General features: G+C 41.6%; 1 protein-coding gene across 1 annotated transcript; it reads right to left on the bottom strand.

The window, feature by feature from the left end:
• Positions 1-3,485: 3,485 nt before the first annotated feature.
• LOC113964648 (alcohol dehydrogenase 1) lies at positions 3,486-15,397 on the bottom strand. The gene is made up of 9 exons (XM_027677152.1): positions 15,239-15,397; positions 12,175-12,276; positions 10,860-10,998; positions 8,731-8,818; positions 8,403-8,622; positions 7,445-7,705; positions 6,832-6,967; positions 5,400-5,538; positions 3,486-3,940 (listed from the first exon to the last, which is right to left on the bottom strand). Exons 1-9 carry the CDS (start codon positions 15,254-15,256, stop codon positions 3,916-3,918), a joined length of 1,128 nt encoding a protein of 375 aa, XP_027532953.1. The 5' UTR covers positions 15,257-15,397; the 3' UTR covers positions 3,486-3,915.
• Positions 15,398-18,571: the final 3,174 nt, after the last annotated feature.

The following is an 18,571-nucleotide window of genomic DNA, read 5'->3' as shown; positions in this document are numbered from 1 at the left end:
CTCGTGTAATTCAAAGGGGTTTGGAAGAGCTGGGGGAGTAAGGTGGGAGGAGAGAGGGCATGCAGTAGCAGTGCACAGGCTGAGCCATTTGCAGAGTATTCCCCCAAGAGCAGGGCAGCTTGGAAAGGAAGATGGAAAAGGCATTGTCCTTACTTTTCCCGAAGTGGCCATGTGGTCTTAGCAGAGGCGTTCCCGTTGCTGTATCAGGCTGGAGGGAAGCTGCTGCCTGTCTGGCTGAAGTTCTGTGTTGTGAAGTCTCCCAGCTGTGGAACTGGAGCACTCTCGGCGTGGCACCGTCGCTGGAGAGCAGAGAGCTGTGGTTAATCTGTGTCGGATGCTGGACGCTGAGGAGCACAGGGAGTGCTGAGGGAGGGAGCTGGATAGCTGGATGGGGTCAGAAGTCCTCCAGGGTGGCTTTTATCAGTGACTCTGCCCTTGGGCCACTCCCTGCTCTCCCTGCCTGAAGGGCGTCCAGAGCATAGGAAGATTTTTTTTCCCTCCAGTTGTTTTCTGGCAGGTGTGGAGGGAGGAGATTTGCAGCACTGCTGGGGCTTCCTCAGTACCTCTGGATTGCCAAGGCAGAGCGTTTGACCTGGTGGACGTTCACACCAAGGTATTTACTAAAGGATTAAAAATTCAAAGAAAAAAAAGAAGAAAAAACAAAAGGTAATGAAAACATGGTGTGATGTACAAACACACATGTCCTTCTGGATTGAAGCTTTACTATCTGTGGTATTGCAGCTGTTTTCACCTGAGTAGTGTCTCAGGAAGGGACTTTTTCCAAGGACACATTTCCTTCACTGATATGTAACCCAATCTGTGAGTGGGCTCACTCTCCCCAAGCTCTCTGGGTTCCCACAGAGCTGTTTCCTGCTGAGGCATTGGACAACGTGATTTATAGGAGAATGGATGAGTAAGAGCTTGTTGGAGAACCAGGCTGAGAGGAGCAGCATATGTGTTTGGGAACTGCTTCTGCATTTGGGAAGATGTCAGTCCCACGTTTCTGTGTTCAGGGTACTGCACACAGAGGTTTGCATTGGCGCTTGCTACCATGTGTCCCAACCCTGCTTCATGGGCTGAGGGGGAAGGTCAGCAGCAGTTGCAGCACCTGGTGTTGGCAGGTTGAGCCCCCAAGTCTCAAGTTCCCTGAACCCATCTGCAGCTTCACCGATGCCGCCCAGCAGCACTACTGTGCCCCAGCAGCTGGCTGAGCTCTTGCACAGAGCATGGTGGCCCTGTGGTGTGCCAGCGGTTCCAGCCACATGGAATTGCTTCTTGGCACTGCTGGTCAAGCCCAACCTCTAGGTGGTGATGGCCAGCTGTTGCCATGCTCCTGTCTTGGAGATGAGCAGTTGGCACTGGAGCCAACATGCACTTGTGGATCATTTTGATCTGTATTTCAGGTGAACCAGTTTTTCCCATGAAATTTCTACTTTTTCATACATTGTTTTCACACTTTTTGTAGCTTCAATCAGACCATGAACACTGGTGATGTATGATTTCCCAGGAATAAAGAGTTTTAGAATGAAGTTTTTAAGATGCTCAATATTCAGCCTGGTCTGCCTGCTGCATTAAAAAAATAAATAAATCTGTCATGACTTATGATTTATGTATCTGTAAGAGAAAAATTTTTTTCATTTGCCCAGAGATGTTACAACCCTTGAACAAAACACAGGCTTGTTGTCTCCCAGGTATCTGTGTAGCACAGATATTTTTATTGCTGGGATCAATGCTCTCTATCTGATAACCTGGAAGCAGCAAAGGGGATTATGCTGTGTGGGAATGATCATTGGGCCATGATGCACTGTCAGGGAGGCTGATCTCACAAGCATGTAAAAACAGAGCTGCACAGTGCATGTCTCTGCACGCTGCAGCATGTGCTGCTGGAGTTGCACAACTGTCCTGTGCTGTTTCCAGGGGGAGTGGCTGGGCGGGTGGGATGTGGTGGGAGAGCAGAAACATGGGAGTGCTCAGCTGTGTGCGAAGCCGAGTGATGTTCAGTAAACACTGGCATAGTTTAAGGTCTGAGGAAACGCCATTTGTGCTTTGTCAGATGGAGAGTTTGTTTCTTGGGAAATTACTGGGTTTGTCATGTTCTTTTGTGGATTTTTTGTAGTGTCATCATGTGCTAGTGGACATCTGGTGCTCCGATGGGGACTGTGGTCTCTACTTGCTCCCAGGAAAGCTCCTAAATGGAGGCTCACACAGAGTTGCTATATGTTGCCCTGAACCCACCTGGAGTACCTCAGAGCCAGAGAGCCATTAGGAAGATCTGCCAGAAACCTTCTGTCCACGCTGTACAATCACACAAACAAACTGATCTTCAGCTGAGTGTTGATGAGGATCTGCAGGGCATAATACTCTAGGGAAGTAACTATGAACTTTTTGTTGTTCTCCAGTCAGAAGACACTTCATTCCTCCATGTGGAGACAGAACTAGATGGCTGCCTTATAGAATGTCCCTAAGGAGAATGGTTTATTGTTTTGGACACTAGCAACTATCCTAGTAAAGAAACTAACAGGAGGTGTTTACTATGCTAGGCAACAACAAAAATGGGCTTTGCATCATCCTGAAGAGCACAGAAATGAGATTTGTTGTAATTTATTCTCTGGCTCTATTTTTTCCGTCTTCTACTCTAAAGACTGAAGTTTAGGTCTTAATTATGTAAATTTAGTTTATACACATGTTTAAGGATCTTCTTCTGTTAAAGTGTAATCTCGGTAAACTTGTCCTCAAATCATTAAACTAGCTGGGCAGCTCAAAGAGTCTTTTTACTGACACAAAAAAGTAACTCATCAGTAGCACAGAGTCCCCTTACTTCACAGACACTCCTACCCAGCTGCCATGCATGTGAATGAGTGCCTGCAAGCTCTGATTAGTCCTTTCAAAAGATAAGTCAATGCTGACCATATTTGCCAAGATAGAAATAGCCTCTATTCCTGTTTCCACATTACAAATGCAGAAAGCAGCAAGATGCTTTATGTTTTGAGTTGTTGCAAACTGTTACCAGTCACCTGCTTTTTCCCCTTTACTCTGTATTCACACTTAAGAGGTTAAGAAACCTCCCCTTTATGTAATGGAAACAAAAATCAATATTTGATGCACATTCATATTTCTTCACATTGTTTCCCAAACATCAGATGCACTTGTATAAACTGGCCAAAGATCTAAAACCATACTGATCAACAACTAAAACAACCCCAAGAAAGAGGCACAAAGGTAAAGAAAAAAAAAACAACAAAAACCACCAAAGACAAACCACAACACAGAACACCACCACAGCAGTTTTACATAAGATGTCTGGAAGTGTTAATTTGCTAAAATATCCAGTGATGAGACATTCTTCAGTACCTGTCTGTGATTTACTTAAATATCATTTATTGAAATTATTAACTCGAACACATGGTCACCATAAATTTTAATTTCTGCAGTAATTTCCTTGCCTTTCAGGCACTGGAAAGCTCAAGTCATTTAGGGTGGATACATAGTTCTAACTGTTTTACCGTACTGAACTGCATGCACAAGTCTCTTAGGCTTGCGGTGTTACGGAAGCCCTGCTTTCTTCATTTTTGTTTCATTAAAAGATTGCATATTATAAGTAATTTAAAAAATTCAAAATTTTTATAACACCTGTGGCAGCAGCAACTTCTGTAACTCATAACTGGCTATTAAAAAATTACAGCACAATGTAGAGGATTTAAAACAAGAATGAGGAGAAAGAGGTAGAAAGAAAAAGATTATTTCATTTATAAATGTTGTTCTTGAAGTGTGGAGTTTGAGCTTGATCCTTTTATTCGATGATGGTGGTGGTAGACCTTTCAGGAATGTCTTGGTTTGTATTTCATATCAGTTGTATTGGAGGATGGTAAAGTTTGTACTGGTGCTGAGCCATCTGCTGCTTAACATTAGAGAATCCTAAAACATCAGGACGCTGCGAATACTGCAATATAAAATGACAAGTTAATAACTGTAGAAAAGCCCTGGGCTAACATCAGCAGAACACTGCTGTTTTCTCTGATAATCTAGGCTACTGCTGTCAACCAGGGTATTCCCCCCCTGCCTGCCCCCCCTCCCAGCTTGCAGCAAAATGACAGAGCAGATGTGCAAACCTGGTTGCAGAGAACAAAATTCAGGTAAGACTGCAAAGCCTTCACTGGTGAGGCCCAGGGCTCCCGGTATTTAATTACCAACTATAGCCTGGCAACTTCTTGGGAGGGGGGCTTAGATCCATTTTTCCAATTACAAATGGCTGTAAGGGTAACCTCTAACTGGTACAACCTTATTCTGTGCTGAAACACTGAAGTATTTCACTCAGTAAAAATGATCAGCTGCAATGTGCCTCTGTCTTCAGGTTGACTGTCAGTATTCTAGCAAAGCTGATGGCATCTCTGTCCTCACCACTTTCCCATTTGTTACTCTAAAAACTAAAACTAACATTTATAATACATCTAAAATAAGGACAATCATAAAATGAAGTGTGTGCTGCATCATTAAAGCCTGAGAACAAACCTCAGGGGTTTAAATTCTTCTGTTACACGCTTTTTCTATTCAGAGCAAGTAACACCTAAAATAACTGCTAGAAAACAACGATTAAAAGAAAACATGAAGGTAATTCTCCAGACTGTGTAAGTTATAAACACCTAGAATTGAAAAAAGGGTAGTCCTCACACACTAAGATATACAAAAGTACTTCCTATTTCTGCCAAGGACAATTTTGAATTTCCACGATGAACCTTGGCAAATGTCTTTGGCAAAAAATATTTCCAATTTCAATACCCTATGAAAGCAGAGTGTGAGCTGAACTTTCACAATATTTGAGGAATGCACAAGAGCTAAATTCTGAGTTTGTAATGTATACATACAGCAAACACTTTCCTTTTTGAAAAGCTCTGAAGTTCAAGGTAGAGTACCCAGAGACTTCAGAACCAATTGCACTGGGGCTGTTACATAACACACAAGAGGAATGGTAAGTTGCTCTTACAATAAACATAGGCTTTCACTGTGTTCCTGCTCCTCATCCTGAAATGTTTCTTGGAATGAGACGTAGCTAACCCCTGGCACTCTGCAGCTTGGCACTCCCATGCTCCCTTGGCTGTGTGCTCTTTTCCAATGAGTAGTGGGCAAAGACTTCCTCATTTGCGTTGTCTTTTCTCACTCTCACCCCTGAAAGGAAGGCCAGGGCCCACTGCATTTCAAAAGCTGAAGGTTTGCTGGCTTTATTGTCACAGATGCAACACCTGGGCACACACTGGGAGAGATTAAGGGGCATAGTTGGCTGCCTTTACCCATTCTCTGCTGTGAAGTCAGGCTCTGTCTTACTGTACAGCTCCTTTAAGCTATTTATACAGAATCTTTACTGTGCTGAACTGCATGCACATTTACAATGAAACAATGTTTACCTCTTCCCTGTCCTCAGCAGATCAAATCCTTCATTGATTTTTGTGAAAGGAAGTGTGTGGGTTATTAATGGATCCAGAACAAATTTTTTATTCATGTAGTCAGCAACCAGTTTAGGGACTGAATCTTTACTCTTCCAGCCTGAAAAAAACCCCAGAGACAATGGATAATGCAACATTAAATGCTTGTGAAAATAGATAAAACCCACAGCAGCTTAAATGTTAGATAAACTTGCTATAGCAGAGTAACAGGATGAAATATTGCAGCATGTCTTTACCTTTGTAAGAGGGTGCCAGCAGGAAACATGGGATGAAGTGCAGCTATTCCACATGTGACAAACCCAGTAAGTGCTTTACTGGTAGAAGACCAGTAAGTATTTGAATCTTTACAGAATCCAAACTTTCCCCCACATCAAATACTGTTTCAACTTAATCCCATTTCATACAAAAACCATAATACTGACACCCATTGGTAATCTGCTAAGTGGAAACTTGATTGTCTGGTCAGAATTGGGGGTGGCTGGTGGATGTGTATCTTTTTTCTTACAAGCACTATTAGATAAAGCTGTCACAAGCAGTAGGATGCCCTTCCAGAGGAATCTAATTTGTCTCTGCTATTTTATTCAGGTGCCTGTTGAATACATCAAACTGGTTGTGAGTGCGAAAACCTGTTGTTGGAAACAAGTTTTCTGTGGCCTTCAGCTTTGTGTTGAGTGAGCTAGGATATGCTGCGTGTGGGACTCTGCTGGGAGAGCTCCAAAAAGAGAAAGAACTGGAAGGAACTGTCAGCAGCTGTCCAGGGGCTGAGCTGGGGTCTGACATATGTGGAAATCAGCTGGTATGACCCCTGATGTCCTTTATGGTCCTGAGTCTCCATTTCTCCCACTGTCTCTCTCCCTCTCTTTCTCTCCCTCTAGTTCTCTTTTTTTTTTTTTTGCTGTGGCTCTTTTTGTCCCACTCCCTCTCTCCTCTCTTCCCCGCTTTATCTTTTTATCATTTTCTCTTTTCTCTCCCTTTGTCCTTCTCCTATCTTTCCTTATCTCATTTCCTCTGCTTTATTTTTCTCTTCTCCTCCTTTCCCTCCCCACCTTTTCTTTGTTCTACCTTTCTCTCTCCCTTTCTTTTTTCTCATTTCCTCCTCTTATTTTCTTTCTTATTTCCTCTATCTTTTCCTCTATTTTCTGTCATTTTATCTCCTCCTTTCTCTCTCTCTTCTTCTCTTCCCTTTCTTCCTCCTTTTTGTTTTTCTCCCTCCTTCTCTTGGCGTAAACTAAGAGTTCCCATAATTAATTCCTTATATACTTTGTCAGCAGAACAGCTATCAATATTACTTCCATTAAGAAAATCTAAGCAATGAATTTGACATACCCTATTTCATCCAAGATGACTTACAAGTTTCCCAAGCCAATTAAACCACAACTTTCCAAGTCCTTACCTCCAAAGACAGAGCCTTTCCAGCTGCGACCAGTGAAGAGGAGCATGGGATCAAAAGTGATTTTTTGTGCTGCAGGGGGCACTCCCACAATCACACTGACTCCGTAGTTATACTGGCAACAGGCCAAGGCTGCGGTCTGTGTTGGAAACAGAGGCACACCCAGAGTCATAAAAGATTTGCCACTGGGGCACGAAAGTTTGAACTCCTCCTCCTCCCAGGGTTCTACTTGCAATTCATTTTTTGTAACTGGGACCACATAAAAAAATTTCCATTGTATCTGCTCACACCATTGTATCTGCTGTTAGGTATTTCTAGCTTTGTTCTCCTTCCCTCCCCAGTTTGTCTCAGTCATTAGTGATAAGGCACAGTTGGAAAGCAGATAATGGGCTATGTGAAATTTAGCCACTCTGATTAGGCCAGGGCACTACAATGAAGTTCCCTTTCCTAAGTTTCTGAGCATGCTTCTGTCCCTGCATCTCAGTGGCAGACTTGACAGGTTAGCTTGCTACTTTGCCAGTGGCTCTCAGCTCCTCATCCTTGGTGCTCAGTGGGTTGGTAAAGAGAGTGCTAACAATCTAGTGCCTCATTTGGCCACACCCTGTGGTTGCATTACCATGGTATCCGTGCGGCCGATGACCTCGAAGGAGTAATCCACACCCTGGCCAGTCATTTCGATCAACACTTCATGAATGGGCTTCTGGAAATCTTTAGGGTTGACACAGTCAGTGGCTCCCAGCTCTCTGGCCTTGGCAAACTTGTCACTATTGATATCCACGGCAATGATGCGGGAAGCTCCAGCCACCTTGCAGCCTATGATAACGGAGAGGCCAACTCCTCCAAGGCCAAAGACAGCACAGGTGGAGCCTGGTTCCACCTATAATAACCATGTAAATATGGAATACTGTTACAGTCTAGGAAAAGTACAATGCATTTTCTCATTATTAACATGATTTCACTTAAGACACTTTTTTAATCTAGAGATTAGAGGAGGAATTTGCAAATGCATACCTACTAGTGCAGTAGCCAGCTATACTGTTACAAACCTACATATGGCTAAGAGAAATTATCCCTAAAATACATTTCTGAGACCAAGTTTTCATTATATGTCTCAGCTTCAAGCTTAGACACACCTTTTTTTTTTTTTTTAATGATGCTTTATATTCCAGTGGTGTTAAGATCTATAGTGTCACTCCACTGGAGTCAGTGCCAGCTGCCATTCATGTATTGCTATGAATTATGAGTGTTACATATATAGCCTTCTATGAATTCCTAGACTTCAGCTACAATAAAACAAAAAAGCTCTGTTGTAACATTTTATAGGGGTGATAAAGCTATGAGGGAAAACTTAAGAAATGGTAATAAGGATTTTTACTGAATTTTGAATTGAAGACTTCTGAGTACCTTAGAGACAGAGAATCTGAAGTAAGCAAAGAACTAGCATCTTCTTTCCACCCTGATGTGATGTAAGCAGAGCCTATACCTCCTGGCTGCCATGCTGATGACCCACTTGCAGGCCACACAATCCTGAACAGACCCCATGAGGTATCAGAAACACCCACCGCAATACTTACCTTGGCAGTCTGCAGAGCAGCCCCATAACCAGTTGAAAATCCACAGCCAATTAGACAAACTTTTTCCAGAGGAGCGGCAGAATCGATTTTGGCCACAGCAGATTCATGCACTACTGTGTACTCAGTGAAGGTACTTGTACCAAGAAAATGGTGAACTGCTTTTCCTTTGCAGGTGAATCTAGTGGTGCCATCAGGCATTAATCCTCTACCCAAAGCAAGGCTGTTTGAAAGATAACCAGAAATAATGGCAAGTGAAATCTGTTGTGTGTAATCAGTTTTGTATCAAGAAAAATCAAATTAGGGTTGTAAGTAACCAAGGAAAACTCACTCATTTTTACTGCACAGGTTACCCTTGGTGCCTAAGCAACTCTTGCACTCCCCGCACTGTGGAATAAAGAGTGGAATAACCTTGTCTCCTAGAAATAAAACAGTAATGACAGAGGATTAGAAAAGGCAAACAAGAAGCATGCAGGTAGAAACGTGAAGCAAGTGTATTTAATTGCCAGGCAAATGTTCACTAGGAGTACAGTGATGGTTTTATTTCCTTTGGCTGCCCTTGGAAGATAAAGGACATCATTAGGGCAAAGTTATGACAATTAATTTTGATATGCAAAATTCCTGGTGTCTTTCCATAGAACTGAGTCTATGTCATAAACCCATGTTTGCTACTGATATTCCTGAACTACTTATTCAGCAGTTTATTGCATCTTCTGTGTAAAAGGAAAATAGTAATACACAAATAAAGAAACTGAAATAAAAATTGACATTGCCTAGACTGCAGGGCCAAGATAACAGGGCTGTAAACTGGGCATACAAAGAATGAGGAATTAAGCCTTAACTTTCAGTCATCTTGAGCCTCTTTGCTATTAGCAGTCCTATTACTGTTGCATTGGAGTAAAGGTAGGCAAAATATTTGTCAGAGAAGCAGTAACATAGACAAACTAAGCCAACATCTCTACTTCTCTAGCACAATTACATGATTAGCAAAGTAGAACATAGCTCCCCAGTGCAATTTTTTGCTCCTGTGCAATTTCCGCAGGAATGATGTATGGTAAATCCCTAATAAGCTCTAAACAGGCATTTCCTAATACAGATCAATTTATGATTTGTCATTTTTAAAATTTGGCTAATCCTTGACACATTGAAAGTCCAGGGAATTTTTTTATTTCCACTAAAAATGGAAAATGCCTACAGAACATGAAATGCTGCCACTACCCCAACCCTCAGTTAACTTAGAAATGTGACATGGGCTTAGTAATCATTCTCCTAAAGAAACTTTGCACATCCTGGAGCCTTTTTTAGAACTTGAAGGTGTAAATTAAGCAACATCTGAAAAATGTGATTTGGTGCACATGTGTGTTCAGGCCTGCTGCTTCATCTCACCTGGAAACACGGGGCAGCAAGAATGAGACACCAGAGTGATTTATGAACCCAGACATAAGAGAAAAAGCAGTTAGAGCTACCACCGAAATTTGCAATATGCATATTTGTTTGGAGTTAAAGCAAAAATCTGTAATAAAATTTTTTCTTATACATATCAATCTGCTTTGGACAGACTTCTTACTCATCGGTATGGACAAAGATACAGGAAGTACGGAGGCGCTAAAAGTGAATTACTCAGGTATCATAACCAAGCTGCCTGGAAATTGAGCATTTCTATGCAGATTTTTTTCACTGCATATTTTTCTCTTTATAATTTACCCCTTGTTAGAATTTGTTAAGTCCTATAAAAGCATACAGAAATCCCATCTCATCTTGCAGCAGTTGGAGGAAAACTGGCATCTTTCACTGACCATCTACGCATTGTTGCTCAAGGAGAACATAGTGAAAGGAGCAGCTGGTCCAGAGGAGTGTCCTCAGAGCAATGCAGCCCTCAGGGAGCAGTGCTGGCTCACCTGCACTGGCGCTGCCCGCATGCAAAGCCTGCAGTAGGATGGGCACTCCAGTTGTGCCCTGATATTTTCCAAGTGAAGTAATTGAACACACAGACCCAAGTCCTGGTTTACTGAAGTCAATGGATTATTTAGCTGTTAGGAGAATTAAAAGAAGGTACTTTGACATGTTGTCTAGTGCTTTGCTTTGCCTTATTCTTGAGAGAGATTAGCTGTATAAACTGTGTTCAAAGAATCTGCAGCTAATACCTGATTTCCTATGACTAACAGCAGAGAATCTATGTTCTTAGTCCCATGACAGGAAAACCGCTCTGTAGGTGGAAAGCAAGCTGCAGATGTTTTTCCCAAAACCAAAAGACACTGAATAGAAAATCAGAAAATGAATCAAGATTGGGAATACAGAAAGACCTAAACACAGGTAGTGTCTTATAAAGGTATCCTTGAAAAGAATCGAAGTTGGAATATTTTCCTCAGCAATACAAATACACACAAATGTAATAATATTTGGTTCAAAGAGGAGTCAGGAAACTCAGTACAGGGTTTGTGTTCAGTAGCTGCTCCATACCTGGTTTGAACGAAGTCACTCCCTGCCCAACACTCTCCACAACACCAGCTGCTTCATGCCCAAGAATTATTGGAAAAGGACTAACCAGTGCACCAGTTATCACGTGGTCATCAGAGCGACAGATCCCTGTGGCTATGATCTGATTTACAGCAAAGACAACAATATTTCAGCATTTAACTATGTCACGTCATATGTGGAAGTGAAATGATATCTTACATTTGGAGAAGTCACTTGCTTTCCTCCAAAATCCAATATGTATACAATAAATCTACAGGTAACACAGTTTTGGTTGTGTGATTCAAGATTTTCATGGTTTGTATTAGTCTTTAATCTACAGAGCAAGGCTCCTTTTGGAATGTTTTCTCTGCAGTACTGAGCTGTATAGGTAGTCACATTGACTATCTGCCAGAACCAATGTTCTAGTAATACAATTATATAGGAAGAACAGAATAAATTAAATTATTCCTAATGTTTATATATAAATACATAAAAAGAAAAGTTTGTAATATTACAAAAATATTACAAAATTATGTAAATTAACCACTACATATTTATAAACATAGAAATATTGTGTATATTTTAGATTTGTTACATTTAGATTATATGACAGTATATAATAAAATAGATGTTATATAAATTATGTATTATAAAATGATATAGAGAATTACATAATAATTATTACATATTATTTATATATTTAAAATATTTGTATATGCTACATATACAAAAATCTAGGCTACACATAGTATTTTATATCATGTTTTGCCTTTTCTTGCAGCTAAAGCAGCAGTATTTCTTTTGAAACATTCAGGTATGTATTTACAACTTTTATTCTGACAAATGGAGTCGTCAACCCCAGGAAAGGGTTTTCTCACTTCTGTAACACTTGAAACTGCTCTAAAATGAAAACTTAAAACTGCTGCTGAATTCCACTGAGATCAATATCCAGGTAAAAAGAAAGCTCCTAGCCCTACTAGGCTATTTCCTAGCACAGATTCAAACAAAGTAAGAGAAAATTTCTTGCTCCACTCTACAGGAGATTCTGATTTTTTGCCTTGTACTGTAATTTTTTCAGCTTATTTGAAAAACAAGCGTCTGTAAACAAAAAAGCCAACCGTGAAAACTTTTTTTTTTTTTAAGAAACTCATTATCAAATTTAGGACTTTAAACATGTTCTGTAGGAGCTCACTGATAAGTAACTGCTCTCTAGTAGAATGTTTTCTGACTGGATCTTAAAAATCTATAAAAATAATTCTGATAAAAAGCAAGATAGAATGCAAGTCATAAGAGTTGTTTTAAATTTTATTTTTAGTACCTTTATGCGAACTTCATGTTCTTTTGGTGGGGCCACTTCCACTTCCTCAATACTAAATGGTTTATTGGCTTCCCACAGTACTGCTGCTTTGCATTTAATAACCTGCAAACAGAGCAAAGAAAACAGGAATGGCACTTGCATTTTCAAGTCACCACAGAGACAGATTCTTACATTTCGGTGCATGAAAATCCTGCTCATATCTGTGGTGAAGAGAGGGAAAACTACAGGAAAAACCCCAAACAATACATAGCAAAAGACCCAACACCAAAGGACAGTGTAAGCCCATGTTTTTCCTCCACCAAGATCATGTCTGACTTTGCTCATATTTCTGTCACATCAAGTTTTCAGCAGCATGTATAATAGTCTCCAGGATAACTGGATACCTTGTTCATACTCATTGGTCCTTCTCTAACTTCCTTGGAGGATTTTTTTTTTTGCCATATCGGGGATTATTTGTGTATATTTGTGTCTTCTTGGAGATGGCACACTAAATGATGCCATGTATCAGGTAGTGATAAAGTCTATGCTGCCTAGAACTGCCTGTGTTGGGAACTGACAAAGTTGCTAAAAATGAAATTCGGAGCCTAATACAGGTTTATAAATGTTTTAGTAGAGCCCAAATTCAGCCATCAGGTGATGGCTGAAAGGACACCTATGCTAAATGGTGCAGCAGTACGCAGAGGTAATCTTGAACAGTACTTTCAGCACAATATTATCCATGCTTAGGTACCTTCCTTCTCAGAAGGGACATTTAACTCAGATGGGGTTACTACCCAAGACAGCTTTTTTCTTTCCCCCTGTCTGTTAGGTTAAAGTTTGTCCATTAGTTCTTCAGGTTTTGTCCAGGTACTGACAGCTCTTAGGGTTCCTCTGACCATCTGCCACTGAGAGAAAAATACACTCAGAAGAGAGAGGAGCATTGTTCACTCCCAGGCTTTCAAACAGAAGGTTTCCTCCCTGCAGTCTCAATCCCTGTGTATTCAAAAGCAGCGCGGCCTCTCTGTCCCTGTATCTATTCCTGTCCTTCCTTGGTGGTCTCAGCCCATCCCAGATCTTTAAACAACCCCAGGTCCTGGAATATGATTTTCTGTGACAACCTTATGAATGACACAGTATCCTCAGTCACTGTATTAAGTCTACTGACTGCAAGTGTTCGGGAGGCATTATCTTGAGAGGGAAATGGGGGGGAATTGAGTCCATGATGAAGGAAGTTTAGCACATGCTTGAGTATCCTGCATCACTGGGCCAACTTAACTCCAGTGTGCTGCAAAATTCACAGGGGAAAACAAACAAACAAACAAATTTTTAGTATCAAAGCTTTTGAAGTAGAAGTAGAAATAATGTCTAATTATCCATGAACTGTAAACTGGTAACAAAGGAAATAATTACTAGGAAATACTAAACATATAAAATAAAGTAGCACACTATCAGCAGCTAGACACAAAGAGGGATGGGCACAATGCTTTGGAAAAAACTGCCTCAAGAGACATTTACACTAAATGTAGCATTTCATGTGTCAAATGCATGACTAATAAAATATTCACAAGTGAACCAAAGATCACATTTTAAAGGGCCACATTTTCCAGGAAACTTCTTAAAAAAACCAAAAAAATGGTGGTTTATGTATTTATATTTTATCACACATAGCACGATGATGATTTTATGACTTGCACATGCAAAGAACATGTAATGTTTCCTAGAACAAAGGTAGCCAACAACTGTTGATTGCTGAGAACAAACAAATCTCTCCTGTAAGACATTGGTTAACTGTGTATTGTTCTGGTGGTTGCGTCCCTGAGAACGTTTACGGATTATGACAGAATCCCACAGATGCACCACCAGCACGCTATCACCCACTTCATCTGTCAAGACAAGCACTGGCTGGAGTCAATTTTTTTTCTGTGTGTTCTACCAGCCCTGCAAGTTACTGTGGTGGGGGAGGGTAGGCGCACAAACACACCCTTTTACAGGGCATGAGGATTATGCTGCTTGGTTACATAAAATGCATGGTAGCTCCCACATCATTCCAAGATAAACATGGTGAAATCAAGGCAGTTAAGTTACGTTACAACACTTCACTTACTATGCTCAGTCCAAGGCTGGATAGAGGACTGAACGTGGTGAATCTATCTACAAGTGAGCTACAATTAATTTTGCATTTGCAGTAATTCAGAGTTAAAGAGAGCGTTTTTTGGGGGGCTTTTTTTGTTTGTTTGCCTTCCTCTTGTTTTATTTGGTTTTAGAATAGAGAAGACAGCCGGCAGTAACAGCAAATGATCCTGGTACTTTCTTAAGGCACATTACAGCAAGGTATGTGCTTTCAGTTGTTTTCTATTTCTAGGTTCCTTGTCCATCAAACTCTCTTGCAGGTCTGGGTGTATGTTAGCACCTCGGCAGTAGTGCAAGAAGCAATGGGTACTGGTATTAACCTACATCTCTCTCATCACATATTTTCTAGCAAAGATGTACCTACTCATTTCAGTCCCAGCTCAGTACTGAATTGCATGTGAAATTTACTTTTGGTCTTCATTAACTTAAGTTTGAGACTTGTTATATACATATTCAAATTTAATGACTGTCCTAATGTCAGCACAATTACACCCCATAATTTAACACATATTAGCTATGTCCTTGTTTTAGAAAACAAGCTGATATGAATCATAAATAAGATAAAAATAGTTTAAACCACTGGGGGATCTCAGAATGGAAACTGATAGAGCAGATAAATACATTGATCTGAACACTTAGTACATTCTCTCATATTTTAAGCTATCCAATCAGAGATTAAAAATAGTGTGCTAACCCAGAGAGAAAGTTATTCTTGTTCTGGTGCTGTTACCTCATGTTGCCTCAAATAAACTATTGCCTTGAAGAGTTAACAACCATTTTCTAGGAGAGTATAGTGGCTTGCAAATAAAGGCAGTTCTCCTGTACCAGCTTCATCCTAAACTCTCCTCTGGTGCTGTACCACCGGGACTTACGGTGTCCCTGCAAAGAATTTGCATTTAAAAATTCATTACTCAGCTGCAGCAAAGAATCTATTCTTATACAAACTTTTGCTTACTTTTCCTGCTGTGCTCATGTTGACTGGTGTGTCTGTTTCGAATCTTGCCACCAAGAATTCACTCAGCCTCAAAGCAGTCGGGTTGCTGGCACCACGAGTCCTCTCCAACACACTGGAAGCTGGTCTTACGAAGTGCTCCTGAAAAATGGAGCTCCGATCTTTTAGCCAAGCCTCCCAGCTCAGAGTCCCACCCCTTAATCAGAAAAAGTGCTAGAATGAAAATAAACCACTTATCTGATGAAACCTCGCTCTCTATATTGCTTCTGTCTTCCTGATTCCTTTGTCACGCTCTTCCCTACCCTTTTTTGCATCCCTCTTATGGTTTCTCTCAGCATCACAGGAAGAAAGCAAAAGCCCTGGCTGAAACCTTTTTCCCTCTTTCCACCTCCCTGGGAGTTGCTCTCCAAACCCACTACTCTCAGTGGCACTGTATGTGCAAAGAGAAAAGGGAGGAGTGGCTCTTGAATTCACAGTGACAGGGACACAGTGAGAACATGAAGGCTTTGCTGATGAACTTTAGTGACACTCATAAGAGTCCAGCTGACATATTAAAACGTGATTGTGCAAGCTTCTTAAGAAACATACACTCATTGTCTGGCTGCAGCTGTACCAGCTCCCGAATCTTAGTTTTACAGTCCAGATACTCATTAATCTGTTGGAATGGTTTTCACTTCATAGTGTCCAAGGACAACGTGCCAATCATGCTGATTGGAAAACAAAAATCAGTAAGTCAGCAAGAACAGCTGGGGCAGAATGCAAGTATCTGACCAGACACAACACCCTGCTCAATTTGTGAGTGCCTGACCCATCGGTTCCATCAACACCCACAAGCACAGGCCCCATCACTGCTCATATGCCCACACAACCTCTCCTGGCACAACATGCTGGTGCAAGGGATTGGGTGGAGGTCAGCACTGCATGCCTTTGCTGTGGACTTCTTTTCAAATTATGCCCAGCATTCTGAAATCAATATTCTTCCTTCAGAAACAAACAAAAAAGAGATAAAATGGTGCATATAATCTGACTGGTCCTGCTGGCCGCACTATTCCTGATACAGGCCAGGATGCCATTGGCCTTCTTGCCCACCTGGGCACACTGCTGGCTCATGTTCAGCCGGCTGTCAAACAGCACCCCCAGCTCCCTTTCCCCCAGGCCGCTTTCCAGCCACTCTGCCCCCAGCCTGTAGCGCTGCATGGGGTGGTTGTGACCCAAGAGCAGGACCCAGCACTTGGCCTTGTTGAACCTCTGTGCTTGTTTTGGCTGGGGTAGGGTTAATTTTCTTCCCAGTGGCTGGTATGGGACTGTGTTTTGGGTTTGTGCTGAACACAGTGTTGATAATATAGAGGTGATTTTGTTATTGCTGAGCAGGGCTTACACAGAGCCAAGGCCTTTTCTGTTTTTCATACTGTCAAGGTGGCAAGGAAGTTGGAGGTGCATTGGAGGCTGGGAGGAGACACAGCCAGGATAGGTGACCCAAACTGACCAAAGGGATATTCCAGACCATATGGCATCATGTTCAGTATATAAACTGGGGGAAGAAGGAGGAAGGTGGGGACATTTGGAGTGATGGCATTTGTCTTCCCAAGTCACCATTATGCATGATGGGGCTCTACTCCCATTAATGTATTTATAGAAACATTTTTTATTGTTGTCTGTGGCAGCAGCCAGATGAAGTTCTATTTGGGCTTTGGCCCTTCTAATTTTCTCCCTGCAAAAACTCACAATACCCTTGTAATCCTTCTGAGTTCCCCTCAAAATTTTCCTCATCTCTTTAGCTATATGCATATCAAAGCCACGACTTTTTTTTTTTCAGGGAGTGGAGATGAGGCCATCTGGAAACAATGTCCTTCGGCCAGAGTGAGTGCCTTCAACTGAGAACACTGGACAGTGGATCCTGTCTGCAGCCTGCGCAGCAGTAGGTGGCATGGTCTTTAGGAAGAAAGTGGCAGTAAAAGGGACTGCACATGGTGCCAGAGAAGCATGAGCCGACTTACGTAACTGTGTTGCAAAAGCTGTTTTATTTGCCTTGCTCTGCCCAACTCCTAAAGACAGTGAGGGTGAGGCTGCAGCTCCAAGTGTAAAATGACCCTTACACACAGGTAATCTACAGTGCTGCCCTTTGTGACTTGCTGGCATAGGCCCACTGGCTCAACCCTTTGCTCTAATACTTGCCAAATGATACTTAACTGATCTCTAGATCCATACTCTCCCCTTTCAGGGCAGGTTCCTATGAAGGGAACTTTTCTTTATGCTTATCTACACATTGTATTCCTTCTTATGCAATTAAAATCCCTTCTTTCTGGTGAGCACTGACAGGACCTGAGGGAATGACATGAAGCTGCATCACGGGAGGTTTAGGTTGGATATTAGGAAAAGGTTTTTCACCCAGAGGGTGGTTGGGCACTGGAACAGGGTCCCCAGGGAAGTGGTCACAGCACCAAGCCTGACAGAGTTCAAGAAGCATTTAGAGAACACTCTCAGGCACATGGTGTGACTCTTGGGGCTGTCCCGTGCAGGGCCAGGAGTTGGACTTTGATGCAGGTCCATTCCACTCAAAATATCCTATGTTCCTCTGGATATATGATACAAAATTCCTTTATCAGCTTTTTATCTCACTTTATCCAACTGAACATGATGGACTAATATTCTCCCTCCAATGATTTACTAACCTCAGCAGATTCCAGTGAAATGTTGTGCCAGAGGCAGAAGAGAAAGAACATTTTGGAGGTGTTCATGGCTGGTGAGCTTGCACACAAAAGTTAGAAGCAGTGGACAAAGACCTGTTCATGCAGCTCCAGGCCATCTTTACTTGGGGACTGCAACCTGGGCAAATGACGTGAAGCATTGGTCATGCTCAGCAGATCGTAGCCATAGCTGCAGTTTCTGACTACAAGGCGCTGGTAGTGGAAGGTGGATCTCCTTTACTGACACTTCACAGGCAGTACAACCTGCTTCCTACTCCTCACTCCTACCAGGGCTGAGCAGCCTTGCACTGCTTGCTTTCCTGAAGCAATGCATGATATTGACTCTAGGTAAGAGAGCGAGGGGTTTCAGAAATAGCCTTCTTTTAACATAAAATTAATTCTTCTGCACCAAACCTGGCTCAATTTAACAGAATACTGTAACCACAGCTCAAGTGACTTAACTCTTTAGAGAAAAAAAGCTTTAAGGGCAGTTATGCATCATAGATCTTAGTGGCAACTATACACTCTGCCCTACAGATTATAAAATGCATATTAACTTTAGCTAAAACTTAAGCAGTTTTAAAATCAGGTTACTTTCCTCTTATCTACACTGTTAATTTTTAAGCTTACCAAGGTACATGCATGTTTC

Source organism: Neopelma chrysocephalum, unplaced genomic scaffold (assembly GCF_003984885.1).
Source record: "Neopelma chrysocephalum unplaced genomic scaffold, ASM398488v2 Primary Assembly neopelma1_42b, whole genome shotgun sequence".
Lineage (NCBI taxonomy): Eukaryota > Metazoa > Chordata > Aves > Passeriformes > Pipridae > Neopelma > Neopelma chrysocephalum.
The sequence above is the reverse complement of the archived record's forward strand: the minus strand, read 5'-3'. Positions and strand labels throughout refer to the sequence as shown.

Bases quoted from the DNA above. Each gene is read 5' to 3' on its own strand.
- LOC113964648 (XM_027677152.1), bottom strand. The intron at 10,999-12,174 runs GTACTAAAAATA...GCTGTAAATCAG, and splicing joins AACATGAAGTTCGCATAAAG to ATCATAGCCACAGGGATCTG. The intron at 8,819-10,859 runs GTATGGAGCAGC...TTTTATTTCTAG, and splicing joins AGTGACTTCGTTCAAACCAG to GAGACAAGGTTATTCCACTC.